The sequence below is a fragment of the Cervus elaphus genome, chromosome 28 (assembly GCF_910594005.1).
Source record: "Cervus elaphus chromosome 28, mCerEla1.1, whole genome shotgun sequence".
NCBI lineage: Eukaryota > Metazoa > Chordata > Mammalia > Artiodactyla > Cervidae > Cervus > Cervus elaphus.
The window spans coordinates 51565519-51582882 of record NC_057842.1 but is presented as its reverse complement, the minus strand read 5'-3'; the positions used below and the strand labels follow the sequence as shown (position 1 = coordinate 51582882).

Below are 17364 nucleotides of genomic sequence, written 5' to 3'. Positions count from 1 at the left end.
TCTTTGCGACCCCATGGACTGTAGCCTGCCAGGCTCCTCTGTCCATGGGATTTTCCAGGCAAGGATACTGGAGTGGATTGCCATTCGTTCTCTAGGGGATCTTCCCGACCCAGGGATTGAACCTGTGTCTCTCGCACTGCACGCAGACTCTTTACCGTCTGAGCCACTAGGGAATCCCAGAAGATATAAAAAGTACTGCTAATTCTTTTAGCGTGAAAGTGGTATTGTGGTTATGCTTAAAAGGCGGGGTGGTAATTCTTATCTTTTAGAGACACAGAGAGGAAAAGATTTATGAATGAAAGGATACCTGATACTTGCTTCAAATAATGTAAGAAGAAAAATTAATATAAAAGGAAGACGTAGATGAATATGTGGATGGGGCGGGACTGGCCATATATGTAAGGTCTGGGGGTGAGAGGTTCATTTGTACTGTTCTCTTTGGTGTTGGAAATTCTCCATAATAGGTACTTTTAAAAAATATGTTTTTGTAAGTTTAACACACAGCCTGCTAGACATTTTGTTTGCCACATTATCATATTCTATGAATGTATCAAATTCTATGAATACTGAATGTAAACAACTGGCAGAAAGTGCTGGTATTCCAGAGTAGATGAACTGGATTCACTGAAAAACTGCATTTAAGATATTTTTGTCTTGATTGATCAATGTATTGAAAATATTAAGTTCAATAAGTTTACGTACCACAAAACCTAGACTGCTAACCAGAAATGGCAAGCAGGACAATATGTGAGTTACCCCAGAACTGTGTGGTTTCCACATGGAAAGCAAAGTCATCAATTTCACCTACAGTTAGTTCTCACATATAAGCACAAGCAATTATAAAGCAGCTTGCTTTCTATGTCTGATTATTAAAGTATTAGTAATTTTAAATTTGTACTCAGTTGGCAAGTACACTAGTCTCAGTTACGTACATGAAATGGCATGAAAGACAATGCACTAGTACATTGGTTTCCAAAAGAGAAGAAAACTCTTCAAATGCTAAAACTACTGCCAGTTAAGCAAGTCATTCACAAGGAACAGGAGAGGGCACAAAATCTGCTTATTTCTCTCAGCAACTATCCGACTCTAGCAGCATTTACAAGCAGCTTTGATCATGAACATCATGCCTCACTCATGCTTTATGCATCTTTTCAACTTATTCTGTCTCCCAAAGGACAAATGTCATATTCAGTGTACTAAATGTTGGATGGAAGAAGAAAGGGAGGAAGGGGACAAGAGAGACAGAGGGTAGGAGGAAGGGAGAAAGACATGGTCTAATAAACAATACATAGGATATTCTAAAGCATATTATTTGCAAGACAATTAAATATCTTAATAATATACTATACCTTACAAGTAGCAGAACAGAACGGCGCTAAGTCAAGCATAAGTGGAAAATCTACATGTCTGTTTACTTTGCGAAGACCCAAACCAGCCTAAAAAAAAAACATTGTCACAAACTAAGTTTATAGATCATTGGGTTTGTTAATTTTAATTAAAACCAAAAGAGAAATCCAAAAAGTTCATCTCTTCATAGCTATTAAAACATCAACAATTCAAAACTGATATATGACCAAGTTCTCAATTAGGTTTCATCGACTTATTGCAAAGATCACTCATTTACATGGGTATTTTTACCACAGACAATATAAAAATAATTACTTTCACTGTGCATTTCAACACTGAAAAATAAACTCAATGTGATTAAAGCTAAGCTATTGACACATATGCTACCTAAAAATGTACTCAACTCAGACTCTTCAGGAGTCAGGAGTCTGCTGTTACAGGCCTGACTGAATGACTGGTTAACAGTTAACCTGACTCTAGACAACCTTATCTAGAGCAAGGCAGCAAATGGGTATCAATGGGTGAGATTAGCTCATTTTCAGTTCTAAAACTCAGTGATACTCATTCATTAAAAAGAAAAAAGCCAGAACACTCAAATAATTTTATCAATAAAAGTAAACATTATATATTATATAAATCAAAATGAATCCTCATGTTGATTAAGAAACTCTACTTCTTTCTCTATTTTTAGTATCCAAAGGCAGGCCTTGAAAAATGTATATCTGCACTAAGTAATAATAAAAATTTCCTGACAGACCATCAAATATATTGGATAGGAAACTCAAAAATAAAAATGGACTCTCTTTAGAATAAGAAGATACTTGAATCTGAGATGTTTGGGTAGACAAAATTAATACATATGCAACCTTTCATGAAAAGCTTTCATGACTTACTTCAATGACTAGTCTTTTTATTTGCACACTAATTACATAACACTTACTACAGATCATTGCCTATTTCTTATCTTTCTTTAAAGGAAAAAAAACAAACTTATTTTTTGACCAAAATATTGCCAGTGATTTGTATTTTCAAGTCATCTTTAGGAGTCTTAACCTGATATCATACATGAAATTATGACGTCATATGTCAGGAAAAATTAATCTGTATTCAATTTGTATGCCTCCTTTTTTTCTTATCAGGTGACATCTATAAACCGGCTGATAACAGCAATGTCTGAGATCATGTCAGGCTTAAGTTCCTCCCCAAAAAGTACTTTGCTGTTGAAAAATTAAACCTTAAGAAAAGAGACTTCTATCAACACTGTTATAATCTTTGCCATTTTGGACAGGCTAAAAGGGGAATCTCACTGTCATTGTATTTTGCATTTGTTTTGCCAGAAAGAATGGAACTTCCTTTCACATTTTCTTGGAATTTTTTACTTCTTCTATGAACTGTCAATTCATGTTCTTTACCATTTTACTATTAGAGTCTTGATCTTTTTCTTATTGATCTTTAAGAGCTCTTTATTTATTTTCAATATTAATCACTTGCTACATTTATGACAAAGAGCTCTATCTTGTTGAGATCTCTCAGGTACTGTGGATGTTTCTAATATAGAACTCTAAAATTAGTATGGGGAAATAGGTTTTCAGGGACACAAGAAAGCTAGAAGCAGAGACACTGCTTAGAGATTCTGATCCCTCTATTTCACAGTTCCAGGGAATGACAATGTGGCTTTGCAGACATTACATCTAGCCTGAGATCAAGAAGGGACCTAGACGTCTATAAAAATTTCCCTGTAAGGGCATGAATTCCTTCTGTAGGTTGTTCCTAAAAGGGATGCAAGTACCAAATATAAAATAACCGTGGTATATCATTCTCAAATCCGGCATGACCCTAGCAAGTTCACACCAAGTCCCTGCAGATATACACCTTCCATTTAGCATTCTGATGTACTGCAATGAGACACAACACATTTGCTTCCGCTTTCCATGGCCATGTCCACAGAGTTTCTGTAACGCTGGCTATAGAAAATCACGAACTTCATCTAATTTCTGTGGGTAGGGATGGAGATACACAGAAAAATCTCTTCCAGTCCATCTGTGGCCCACCTGAAATGTTGCAGATATATCATCAAAGCTTTCCATCTCTTGAGATTTCTTTCAAGGGTTTTATATTTAGAAAATTATTCACACAAGGATAAGGTTAGTAATTTTCCTGAAGTTTTCTTCTAGTCTTTCAATAATGTTTCATACAATTTTAAAAAATCTGTCTAAAAATAGTACTGATATCAACATATATGTTCTAGAAGGAAGCTCTAAATTTTTATTTCAAACACCCTTCTTAAGTCCTTTAGAGAATAACCTAGCCTCCTTCCCAACTGATTTGAGATTCATCCTGTATCGTTATCAACAGACTTTAAATTGTACTCAAATTTACTGACAATTCTGACCACAGTACTTAATTACTAAAGTTTCTTCTGGAGAAACTTTAAAGTCATTTTATCAAATGCAAAAAAAAAAAAAGAGAGAGAGAGATAAGACATTAAAGTATAACCAACTGGAGAAGAACTTTTAAAAATAGGTTCTCTCCCACTAAAGTCCTAGAAAAATGAGGTCTGCCTTGTAGCCCTTTTTACAATTAGTCCCAGCCAAACACACTCAGCCCAAGCATTCTTCTCCATTGGGATAAGACCTCAGAAAGCTGTGTGTACCTTGTTTTTTCCCTGCTTCTAAGAGTTCCTTAAAAATTCTATTTTCCACTGACACAAACCTACACACACTCTCTCTCTCACACACACACACCACTGAGGTTCCTACCATACCAGCTAAATCTTCAAATATTGTGAATTAGACAATCTTATTTAGAAAAGTCTTATAAACTATCATAGCTGAAAGAGGTAAATCTCACAAGAAAAATTTTAAATTCAATAAATTACTGTCTAATCTTTGACAGTACAAGACTTGTGTGTGTATGCTGAGTTGTTCAGTTGTGTCCAGCTCTTTGCGACCCATGAACTGTAGCCTGCCAGACTCCTCTGTCTATGGAATTTTCTAGGCAAGAATACTGGAGGGGGCTGCCATTTCCTCCTCCGGGGATCTTCTTGACCCAGGGATCAAACCGTGTCTCTTGCATCTCCTGCATTAGCTGGTGGATACCTTACCACTGTACCACCTGGGAAGCCTTATAAGACTAAGGGCTCTGCAAAACATATGATGAAAACATGTATAGGGCTACTAAAGAGAATTTACCTGATGAAATCTTTTAAGATGGAGAATCAGGATAGCTGGAACAGCAGAAATGAGCAATTGCTTCCTGGCATTAGTATAAACCCCTTCTGCTTTCTTTTCTGCATAACATACAATATAATAAATTTATTTATAAATAACATCTTATACATTATTGCCCATATAGTACAGTAAACATTTAAATAGAAGCATTATACCACATTTTTGAAAATGTTAAAAAAAGAAATTAGACTTCTGATTACTGGGAGCCTCAACTCAATCCTAAAACTCCAATAATATGAAAGGAATTTTTTTTTTTAAGGCACACACTTATAAGGACAAAGAATAGGGGAGGTGACAGTTGCAACACAACTCTGGAAGCTGGAAAGCTGACAGACCAGACGTGACTTATGTCAATGCCTTCCAGTCAAACACCACCAGAAACATACCTGTAGTTGAAAAAACGGGGTCATTACTCACTGCAGTGAAAAGAGATCACATATCATGGGAACGATGGGATATTTCCATAAAAGGCTGTTACATATGTAAAACAGCTAGCCAGTGGGAATTTGCTCTATGATGCAGGGAACTCAACCTGGGGCTCTGTGACAATGCAGAGGGGTGGGACGGGATGGGAGGTGGAGTGAGGTTTAAGAGCCAAGGGACAAATGTATATCTATGTCTGATTCATGTTGATGTATGGCAGAAACCAACAGAACATTATAAAGCCATTATCCTCCAATTAAAAATAAATTAATAAATTAATAAAAAAAACAAGAGGTTGTTAGAAAAGACTTGTGATAGGATTTGAATATGGCCAATTGCATATTTAACTTGGATTAGTATAAGCTGGCATTTCTTCCTCTCCCATCTAGACATTAATTTTAATGTATTAATCATTTTCATTCTGATGCTTTCACATCTGGGGCCTTGCTGACACTGGAAAGGGCCTTTTCCAGAGCTAGCTAATTCCTAGATAGTAAACAAATTAAGTGTGCCTTTCATATGTATTTCCAAAGCCCTTACCCAACCGCCTCCTTTACTGGGCCCTGATACTCTAGGTCACCATTCACCTGCCCTACTCACACCAGCGCCAGGTACCAGACCACTAGAGACAGCCCCTATACCTCAGAGCCCAGAAATTATTCACTTCTAAACCCTCCTACCCGGCTTCACCCATTCCTCCCCTCGGCAACCACCATGAAGGCACTGGCCTGCACGTCCCCCCGCTGCCTCCGTCTCCTGACCAGCCCTGGTGCTTCCCCTGTGGCCCTGGGTGGCAGGTCTTAGTGTGTCCCCTCCTCCTGGGAACCACACTTAAGTAATAAACTACCTCTTCAGTGGAAATCATCTCATCTGTTAGGCTCATTATACCCGAATAATAAAACCTACATTTTAAAACAGTCATTAAGAATCAGAATTTTTTCTTCATTTAATCAAGGCTAGAGGTACACCAAAAATTTCGTACTTGACAAATCAACCCTTTCTACTTTTCTCTTGTCAACAAAACATAGTTCATAGATAGCTAGCTTTATAATATATAATAATATAATATATAATATAGTTATATATTATATTTATTATATATTATATTATATATATTTATTTTTATATATTTACTATCTATAAATATATATTTATATATTTATTATATATTATAGTATATATAATATAAATTACATATAATATAATATAATATATATAAATATTATATATTAATATATAATAATAATACTTAAAATCTCCAAATTTATATCTCATGATATGACTTTTGTGAAAGACATTAATCTCACTGGTGTTGCAATTAAGTTTTACAGAAATTATTCCTGGAAAGACTTCAGAGAGCTAGTTTCCTGAAATAAGATTATGTGGATTTGCACTTTCAAGGCAGAGATGGATACATCCTGTTCTTCGATTTATTTGGACAAAATTCTATTGAAAATTTCCCCTGCCCAGTCCTTGTCTTCAGTGCTAAGGTACAAATATGAATAAGACAACTCCCGACTCCAAGCAGCTAATGTATGGTGACAGGTTCTTAGGTTCCTCCATGTGGGATCTATAACCCGCTAGTCACTGATTATCAGATAATCCATGAATACTTAAAAAAAATAATAATAAGCTAAATACTTACCTGCGGAAGTGGCTTCCTTCTGGCACTGCTGTTTCTTCCCAGTACACTTCTCACACAGAAGCTTGTTATTCCCCATCAGCAACTCCACAGAGGTAAAGTGATAGAGACAAGACTGAAGCGAACATTCCTTAGAAGTGGTTACATAGCTCTGAGAAAGGGTCTGAAAAGCATTTTGGGGGCTCTGAGACACCACATGCTTGTCCTCTGAAAAACACAAATTATTTGAAACACTTAGTGGCTGACTTTCTCTGTCAAAATCCCTAGCTCGAATCATCGTGCTGCTCAAGTGAAGTTCAGAAACAGCTTCAGCCACTCCCTCATCAGCACGGCCGCCCTCCCTAGCGAGTGGTTCACTCTGGGACGGGCAGTGAGGGTGTCCATTTGTGTGCGTGTGGTATCCGCTTCTGGACCTCAACAACAAAGTCTGTTTCGGAGCACTCTCAGACTCCGAAGCCTCGCTGTCAGCATCGACGCTGCTTTCAGAAAGGCTGTCTTCTTCCTCACTGCCATCGGTGGGGCTGTCAGTCAGAGCCGACTCGGTGTTCATGGTGCTTGCAAACAATGAAGAGTCTCTATTCACCTCAAGGCTTTCACTTCTCTGGTATATGACAGCAGCTTTATCTTCTCCAGCTGATGATTTTCTTGTACAGTTTCTGCCATGAATTAGTTGATTCTGTAAGTTGATAGTGTTTTCAGAGAAAAGAATCTTGTGACCTTACTGAAAATAATGCTAGTAAGTCTTATCTAAACATTTCACAATTATTAAAATACTATTTCTAGTACCTCTGAAATCCATTTCCTAAATCTACCCGAACTACAATGAACAGTATGCTAACAAAAAGCTCTAATTTAAAAATAAACTTTTACACAAGGAACCAACTTAATGGTTACCTATTTATGGAGGGGGAACAGGACTTTTGTGGAATAGCACGATGCTGGGGACTTCTCAAGTGTAAACCTCTGCACAATCTCTGTAGTTTTGCCCCTTAAAGGACTTTTGAACAGAGTAAGTTAAATCTGGTAATACATCAATTCGCCAAGTTAGTATAAATCATATCATGTAAAAAAGTTTTGCTTTTTTTTTTTAACAAGGTGCAAATTCAAATGGATGTCTTTAAATTTATATGGCTTTATTCATTAATCACGTATGTCCCTGGTGGAACAGTGGGTCAGATAATGGTCATCAATTACTGATAACATCATAGGTAAAGAAATATCAAACATGATATGCACCTCCTGATGGAAATACATACCATCACTTGAAAAAGTTTTCTTGCAAAAAATTAAATAGTCAAACTTGAACCTATTGAGGCCTTTAGTTCTAACTGCCTCAGAGAGGAAACAAAGGGAACAGAGGCATCTCTTAAGGACATGTAGATGAATTACTGCATGCAAAATGAACTACCACAATATGCAAAATGAATCACTATTGATGTAGGAAGGTGAGACTGCTGAAAAAAAATGATCTTCAACAAATAAATTGCAAAAAAAAAAAAAGGTGGAATCTGTGGATTAAAAGACATTTAAGAGACATGGGAATATATAGATCTTTTTAAGATCCTAAATTCAAATATGCTTGAAAAAGCAAAAACAAATATTTTATGAGACAATTACAGAAATTAAAATTATGACTAGATGTTTGTCCTATTAAGTTTTAAATATTTTTAGGTACAATAATGATACAATGGTTATGTCTTTAAAAAGCATCTTTTAGAGAAATACATTTAGATATATGTTGGGATTTATTTCAAAATAATCTAGGATGAGGAGGAGGAAAATGTGGGACAGACAGATAAAACATGACTAGCTGTGAGATGACAATCATGACACTGAGAAATGGGTACATGGGGGTTATTATACCTTTTTCTCTATTTTTGTATACTTTAAAAATTTTTCTTAATACAGTGTTTCAAAAAGCAGGATGTTTCACGAATGCATATAATCTTACCATATCTTTAGATGAAGAATGCTTCCTGATGGCTCTGGGTTGATGAGTATTTTCTACAGTAATAGTGCCACTGTACTGACCATTATCTGTCTCTTGTAAACTTCCATATTTACTTATTCTTCCCAAAAGTACAGGTTTTGAAACCTATATAGATAGCATGTACATAATACAAAATTTCTTTAGGAAATAAATTCTGTGTATCATCTACTTTTTAATATTTGTAACACTTGAAATATAATTTCCTAAATGTTAATTCTTAAAATATAAAGCATAAGGGTTTAAATTCCTTGAGATTAGGAACTATATCACTCTACATATACAAACTCTAACATCAAATACGCTGCGCAAACTCAATTACTATATATAAAGAGTAATGACTCTCAGATGCCTGATAATACATTCAAAAATGCCTATGTTATGAATTTATAAATGTCCTTCACAAAAAGACTTAAGGTTTTTCTCCTTACCCTTTCTTCTATTATAGGAAGTGAAATATCAATAAAAGGATCTTTCACCGTCGAGATCTTAAAAAGAAAACACATTGGGAACTTCAGTTAGAATTCTAATGTAGACAATATAGTTTTGTAAAGTCTTAAAGAAATCAAACTTCCCAGGAAACTTAAAATCTTAAGTTAAAAAGCATTCCTGGAGGAAACAGTAATTTAACTGGGTATAGCAACACATTTGTTGTTCAGTCGCATCCAACTCTTTGTGACCCCATGGCAACACATATATGGTTAATCAAAATAAGATATTCCAAAGCTTCAGTAAATGCAACACAGTTGAATTTTATAATACTGTTAATATGGCTAATGTGGAATATTTAAAGTAACTTTTAAAATAAACTGTGTTTAATAAAACTGATTAACTTATAAGCATATTTTTGGTGAAATTGGGGCCATAACATAAACAAAATATGAAATGTTAAGAAAAAGCCAGAGAACTTGACTGTGTTTTGAAGATTCTTCAGGATAATTCTATTTTAAAAGATACTGTATAGTTTGTGAAAAAAGAAATCAACTTCTGTGTTGACTATATTAGAAACCTAAGTGGAGTTGACTATTGAACAATGCGGGGGTTAAGAACGGTGACCCCCATCCCACTGAATAGTCAAAAATGAGAGCTTCACAACTTCACAGTTGGCACTTTGTATCTGGGATTCTGTGTCCGCAGATTCAACCAGATGCAGATTGTGTAGGACTTAAGCAGTATTTATTGAAAAAATGTGTGTATAAGTGAGCCCTTGCAGTTCAAACCCATGCCATTCAAACCCATGCTGTTCAAGGGTCAACCATAATATCATGATGACACATTCTGTGCTTCCCTATGACAGGCTTGAAGGAGATACGATATATAATCCTGATTTTATAAGATTAGGGAGGAAATGTACTCTACAATCTGGGATAGGAAGGCAGATATAAAGACTCTCTCTTTTATGATTAAAATCTGACAGAAGTTTAAACCTATTATATGCCATACAGTTCCAGAATTACTCCTTACCAAGCAACTGAAAAACCTGTAAAAACTTATACAGTCCTCAAGGAGCTGTTACAGTACAGACGGCATTCAAAATGAAATTATCACTAAATTCAAAGATGAGTCAGGTCTGCTTTTTAAAAAAAAATTCAACAAGTCATATAAATGTAAACTTTTAAAGAAGATCAGCCTAATTATGGTACTACACTGAATTATTTCCATTGGGATTACAATTTAGGGCAATGCATAATGATATTAATGTAGTTACTCTCTTCACAGAAGTTTCTCTTTCATTTTCAATCCAAATGAGTAGCTAGCACATAGGATCATACTAAAATAGGCTAAATGAACTTCACAGGTGTGTCAGGAGGAAAATTTAGATAACATTTACTTTAAAAAATTACATATTATGTTTATTTTCTAGCAGTGAAGGATATATTTTTAAAAGACTTTCAAAAACTACTACGTAGTCAGGAAAATTTAGATAACATTTACTTTAAAAAATTACATATTATGTTTATTTTCTAGCAGTGAAGGATATATTTTTAAAAGACTTTCAAAAACTACTACGTAGTCATCTGTCACAAATAAAAATGACTGCTGATGATTACATGTGAAAGAAAACAATAAAAACAATGCGACTATAATCTAGTCCGTGTTGAAGTGAATTCCAAAGTACCTACATTTGCACATTCTTCACACATGACCGTGCTAGTTAATTCACCAATAAAGATACGATCTATGAAGTTCATTTTCACACCTTCTCTTCCATATGCTGTAAAAATAATACTTTTAATGCAAAAAACATAGCAACCATCAACCTAACAATGTAACAGGCTTTTTTTCTGTTGAATCAAAAGAAATCTGAATAACCTGGGACCATATTTAATAATATATTTTACTGTAGTCTCAAATAAATAACAAACTGACTGTTCTTAAACTTTAAGAAGTAAAATAAGTAATCACCACTATTCATACCACACTCAACTGCTCCCACTAAACCCTTTAAAAAGCCTCCGTGCCTAACCTAGAGGCAGACAGAGGGATGAGAAAAACAGATTATGATTTAGGGCTACAAATGCCAGGACCATAACTATGGAAACAACAAGAGTAGTAAAAGATAAGTAAACACCACAAAGAATAAAGAACTAACATGGAAATTAATAACTTAGCTATATATTTAACTCCTGTTACATAAAAATGTTAAATTTATTCCATTTATATTATATATTATATATTTATAAATAAAAGAAAATGATGCCTATGCTTTGATTCAAAATAATATGGAGTTGGGGGAGAACAGATGAAACATGAATCAAGTGTAATTTAAGCATGATTATGGGCACACAGGCACATGGGCTTCACACTATCCTAATGGAAGTTTGAAATTTCTCACAGTAAACCATGGAGGAAAATATATTTTTAAAAAATTTTAAAGATCTATTCACTCCTCTTTCAAATTTCTCTTCCATCCTTTTTGGATCTCTATCCTCAAATTTCATGCAAACAACTGAAATAATTTTAAAACATTACTTGAAGCACGGAATGACAGAGCAGATTTTTATCCGGACATATCGAGAAATACCTATTAATTATGATGCTAACTATTTAGAAGTTATGTTTAACTAAGATGTTTCATTAAGGAAAACTGTACAAGAGATTGAAAATAAGATTACAAAACTGAAAAGGAGTGAAAGAAAAAACGAAGTTATTCTAAACATGCACTAGATGGCACTATCTCAAAACAAAAGAACAGAGCATACTTGAGAACCTATTTTTTAAAAATCTTGAACCTTCAACTGCACATAAAGTTTTGTTATATACAAGCTTAATGTATTTATATTTGTTTATATAGGCATGCTTTATATATAATGCTATAAAAAACAGAATTAGAAAAGAGAATAAATAAATAAGAAATAATATTTTTAAACATTTTCTAAAAATGAGTTACTACCTCAAGGAAGAATATATTTATAGGACACAGTAAATTGTTAATAGGATATACATGGGATATAAACCTACATTTAAATACTGATCATTACAAATGATCAGCTTTGATCAGTTAATCATTGTTTCTGTCTCATATTTTGGCTGATGAGTCAACACTAGGAGTAGACATGTCTACTTGACTTAACAGCATCCTCTTAAATAATGATTTCCTTGAAGGAATCTCTGGAACACTGAGCATTTTGTCTAGCTAAGACTAGACAATATCCATAAATCCACTACCTAATAAGCATACTTCAAATGAAAAATGACACAGTATGATAAAAGTGAACTTCCAAGTGACGTTGCTACTTTCAACAACCTTTCAAATCTCCCACAGGATACTTCTCTTAAGTGCCATCAGTCAAACTGTATATTTGATATTAGTTGTCTTTTTTTTAAATTCACATGGATTCTAACATTTTCTTTCTATGACCCATTAGACTATCTTGCCACTACAGGAATAAGTAAACTCGCAATACTTTGGAGAATTAGTTCACATAATGTTCAGTTCCTCTCCCAATTCCCCGCTAAAAAGAAATTTATAATATTTTCTTCTAGGAAAAACTTTTAACAGTGAAACTGTCAACATACCTTTGACTTTTTTTCTAGTTTCATCATCAGCAGTTTTAGTAGTTGGATTGTTAAATGCTTTTAGAATGCCAGCTTGTATTCGCTATAAAACAAAGCAATAAGAATTTCTTAAGAATCTATACTAGAATGTATCCTTTCAAAGCATTATTCTGTGTTCCTGTGACTAGAATCTGGTTTCAGTGACAATCAACTCAAGCTTCATCCACTTTAAAAAGAGGATTTTCAAACAGCAACATACACTGGATCTCAGTCCCCTAGTCTGTAAAATAAAATGACTGAATTTTTAGAAAGTTAAATGTGTCCTTTACTCCAGTTCTAAAATTCCACGCATGAATAATTCTGTGTTGCCAGATTCTCCCCCAAATAAGTCAAGGTTCCTACATACAGGTTCTCTCTTATGTTTAAAGTATTTTTCTCAGTCAACAAAAAGCAAGCTGCCTAGTCCCATTGTCTTTTATAGGTTTAGAATAAGTTCTCCTTTTTTCTTCTGCCCCCCATCTCTCCCCATCTCGTGCTTCCTCCCTCCCTCTCCCCCACTCTGTCCCTAAGATGATTTACTCCTTAATCAGGACAAAAGTAACAAGTAGACCATATGAAATTTCTTATCTATGAAGACAGTCGTAATACGTAAGAAGCTATTAAACTGGTCACTATGACCTCCATATAGATTATTTTACATATATATATACACACACACACACATGCATGTATAAACATATATATATACACACATACATGACTAAAACCCAGAATATTGTCCACAACAAGAAGACAACTCCAGAACTTAATTGTTATTTTATTTCAATTTAGTTGTCAATGAAAATCATGTGTTCAAGTCATCAGCAGCTCTTAGTAAATGATCAGGCTTATGGTTCTACACCTCTTACATATGGTTTAGAAAAGATCTAACCTCACGAAAAACTCTCAGAATAAAACTACATATATTCCAAAAATAAAGATTTATTTAAGCTAATAAATTATCATCTTTTACACTAATTGCGGCCCTCTTAGTGGATAAATTTAATCTTCTCTAATTCACATTTTAACAGTGGGGTGAGGGGAACAGTAGTAAGCAAAGTCTTAATTACAGGTTTTCATATATGTGAAACTACTGTTTGACTTCGATTTCTTGATATGAAAATGATACATAAATCTTTTGTTAAAAAATTATCATGCCAAGGAGAAATTAAATCGAACTGCAATCTTCTCAGAGAGTAAGCGGACAAGGCAATGGCACCCCACTCCAGTACTCTTGCCTGGAAAATCCCATGGACGGAGGAGCCTGGTGGGCTGCAGTCCATGGGGCCGCGAAGAGTCAGACATGACTGAGCGACTTCACTTTCACTTTTCACTTTGATGCACAGGAGAAGGAAATGGCAACCCACTCCAGTGTTCTTGCCTGGAGAATCCCAGGGATGGTGGAGCCTGGTGGGCTGCCGTCTATGGGGTCGGCACAGAGTCAGACACGACTGAAGCGACTTAGCAGCAGCAGCAGCGAGTAAGAAAACTCTATATGTCAGAATCCAAGATACTTTCCACTCTTCAGAACAGCTTTATATATGTAAATCGATTGAAAAGAATTAAAAACGAATTAAGCAACTAACATACATTTAGAAAAGGACATCAAACTGAACACAAGTATATGGAAAGAGTTAAGAGGATAAAAGTAGAAATGGAAGAGAATAAATAAACGAATCAAAAGCTGATTTTCTGGGCAGCAGGGATAAATAAACCCACCAATTAATCTAAATCAAGACAAGCATGAAAAAAAAAGATAAGCATGTAAAGCATAACATCACATATAACAAAGATGGAGAATCACTACCTAAATGAAAGATATTGCAAATAATCATGAGAGACCACTTTGCTCAACCCTTAGGTAATTACATCTGAAAATTCAGGAAAAAAAAAAAAACATAATATTCAAAAAAATTAGAAAATTTTCCAGCTTTTAAGGAAGAAAAAAAAATATCATTAAAGTCACTGAATTACATATTCCCTACACAAACCTCCAGGACCTAATAATTTCACAAAAGACTCCACTAAATCTATGTCCCAGGGCACACAAAAAGGGAAACTATCAAATTATCTTCGTGAAGCATAATATTGGTACCAAAAGCTGACAAGAGTGTACACAAAATATAATATCACTTAAAAAAATTCCAAATAAAATATCAGCAACAGAATATAGCTGCACAATTAAAAAAAACCCACAAAGATTATAGTATGACCAGGAGGCTTTTATTCTATTAATACAGGGATATTAGGGAGATCATCTAATAACATTAATTAATATAAGCCATCATATACACTGAGAAAAAAATAAGATCAAATCCCTCGATATCCCCATTCACTACTACTATTTACCACTGTATTAAAGTTTTACTGATGTATTTGACAAAAAATAAATCTCAGAGATATAAAAGAGAGAAAATTATTTGCAGATGACATGACTTTTTACCTCGAAAAGCCAGAGGAACTAAATGAAATAAAAAGCTACTACAATAATGAGAATTTAATAGGGAGTACATAAATATAATGAAGTCAATCGCCTTCACACAAACAGAACTGTTAGAAGATATAGAAGAAAATAAACTATTTATAATAGCAACTGAAAATATAAAATAACTAGGAATAAACTAAACAAATGTGTAATATCTAAATGAGGAATACTACTGACAGATACAAAAGAAAATTTGACCAAATGGAAAGACAGAGAGCATGTTCTTGGATAAGTCCTATCATTACGAACATTTCAATTCACCTTCCACCCAATTTATTTATTTAACATAATTCCAGTGAAAATGGCAATAGTATATAGATTTTAGAGTTTTCTTTTTCTTTTTTTAATGTGAGAAGTTGAAGGGAGAGATAGGTTCTACCTAGATATGGAAAAATAAATAAGAACAGCAATGAAAACTTGGGGGCAGGGAGGAAAATGTAGGAAGAGATGACTGACTAAATGCATTAAAATCTTCATAACTGAAAGGTTAAGTCTAGTACTTAAACATATAAGCAAACACAACCAAGGACAAGTTGAGAAAAAAACCCAAATAACATGAAAAATTAGTATAATTAGAATGCTACCAATTTAGTGGGGAAAACACACTATATAGTTTGGGTAATTATAGGATAGCCAAATGGGAAAAATGGAAATATCATGGAATAGGGTAAATTTCAATAGATCAAGATTTAGATAAAAGTCAATCATAAAAGTACCAGAAGAAAACATGGGGAAATTCTTTTATAACCTTGAAGTAAAAATGCCTTTTCAACTAAGACTCAATATCCAGAAGCCATATAAAAATTTTTTTAAAAAATTTAAGATTTTTAAATTCAAAAACAAAAAATGTTTAACATTACATTAAAAAAAAGCTATTGCCACATTATAAGCAAAATCATATCACAAATTATAAACTTGGTAACATATTTCCTCTCTAGTACACAAAAAGCTTTTAGAAATCAGCAAAGGATCAAAACCTTTTAGAAAAATGGGCAAAAAAATAAGAACAAATGAAAATATATTGGGCTTTATTCAAAAAGAGAAAAATGTACACTAAAATTACCCTGAGATACCATTTTCTACCTATCAGATTGGCAAAAGTCTTAAAGTTTGGTACAACAGTCTTTTGGTGAGGCTATGGAAAAACACTCTCCAAACATGTTCTGTTGCTGACAGAGTGAAATCTGTATGCCTATGGAGGACAAGTTGGTAATAGCTATCAAAATTACACATGCATGCATCATTTGACCCAGAAAGCTCACTTCTGTATTTATACAGATATACTTACAGACATGCGAAATAACACACATACATTATTCATCAGAGCATTATTCATAAAGGCAAAAACATTGGAAACAACATATAAGGGACAATTAATAAGGAAGCAGTGAGAACTGGTTATAAAGGAACAGGTTTTTTTTTTTAAAAAAGGAAACTTTTTATCTTCTGATATGGAAAGTTGCTACAATATGTTATCTCAAAAAGACAGGGTCATGTATTAGTATATGCCACTTTTTGAAAAATCAAAAGGAAAAATAAACATATGTATACACACACACCACCAAATGAGAACATAAACAAAGAAAGATAACAAAGTGGTTTACAGGCAACAGCAGGGGCATCATGTAAGAGAGTCAAAGGGAATTCCCATGAGGACAGTTAGGAAGAATTTCAGAATGATGCTTACATTATCTAATGTGGGAGGCAACCAATTTAGACTGGGGCAGTGAGCCTTACAAGATGGACATATTGTTGACACCAAGATCCCTTCTGCCATTCTACCATGTTTTTCTCTGAGGACAGAATGTAGAGGGAATGAGCTGCTAATGTTACACACCCCCCCTCCCTGCTCTGTGGCCTTGGTCAGGAAAGGACACAAATTACCACCCCAGAATTGTTCTGCTTGGGCCTGTTCCTGAGAGTCAGGAAGTGGGATATGATGAACTCAGAAGCAGAAAACTCAGGAGCAGTCTCCAGCCTTCTGGGATGAGAAATAGTACCTGGTCTTTTCTAATCTCTTGTCAATTGACCTTGACTTTGACAGGTGTGACTCAGAACACATTCATGACCTTGCCTACTGACCTCCCCAGAAAGAGGTCTTGTAAATTGGGAAGCCAAAGCCAGACTATGTTCCAGAGATTCTCTCAACTCATCTTTTGAGAACCATCCAATAAAGGCAGTTAAGTTTGTGCTTGTTACCTAGTTTTATGAA

At 34.4% G+C, this 17364-nt stretch overlaps 1 protein-coding gene across 5 annotated transcripts in view; it reads right to left on the bottom strand.

The window, feature by feature from the left end:
• The window catches only part of USP45 (ubiquitin specific peptidase 45), a 52459-nt gene that overhangs the window by 3235 nt on the left and 31860 nt on the right, over positions 1-17364 (bottom strand). For 3 of the 5 annotated variants that reach the window (XM_043890195.1, XM_043890196.1, XM_043890197.1), the window contains 7 exons: positions 12650-12731; positions 10753-10844; positions 9061-9117; positions 8594-8737; positions 6646-7318; positions 4539-4636; positions 1350-1436 (listed from right to left, as the gene is read on the bottom strand). In XM_043890195.1, the coding sequence (XP_043746130.1) occupies positions 1350-1436; positions 4539-4636; positions 6646-7318; positions 8594-8737; positions 9061-9117; positions 10753-10844; positions 12650-12731 (1233 nt within the window). Of the gene's footprint in view, positions 1-1349; positions 1437-4538; positions 4637-6645; positions 7319-8593; positions 8738-9060; positions 9118-10752; positions 10845-12649; positions 12732-17364 lie in introns of those variants that run through there. The other 2 variants (XM_043890198.1, XM_043890200.1) reach the window with 2 other exon arrangements.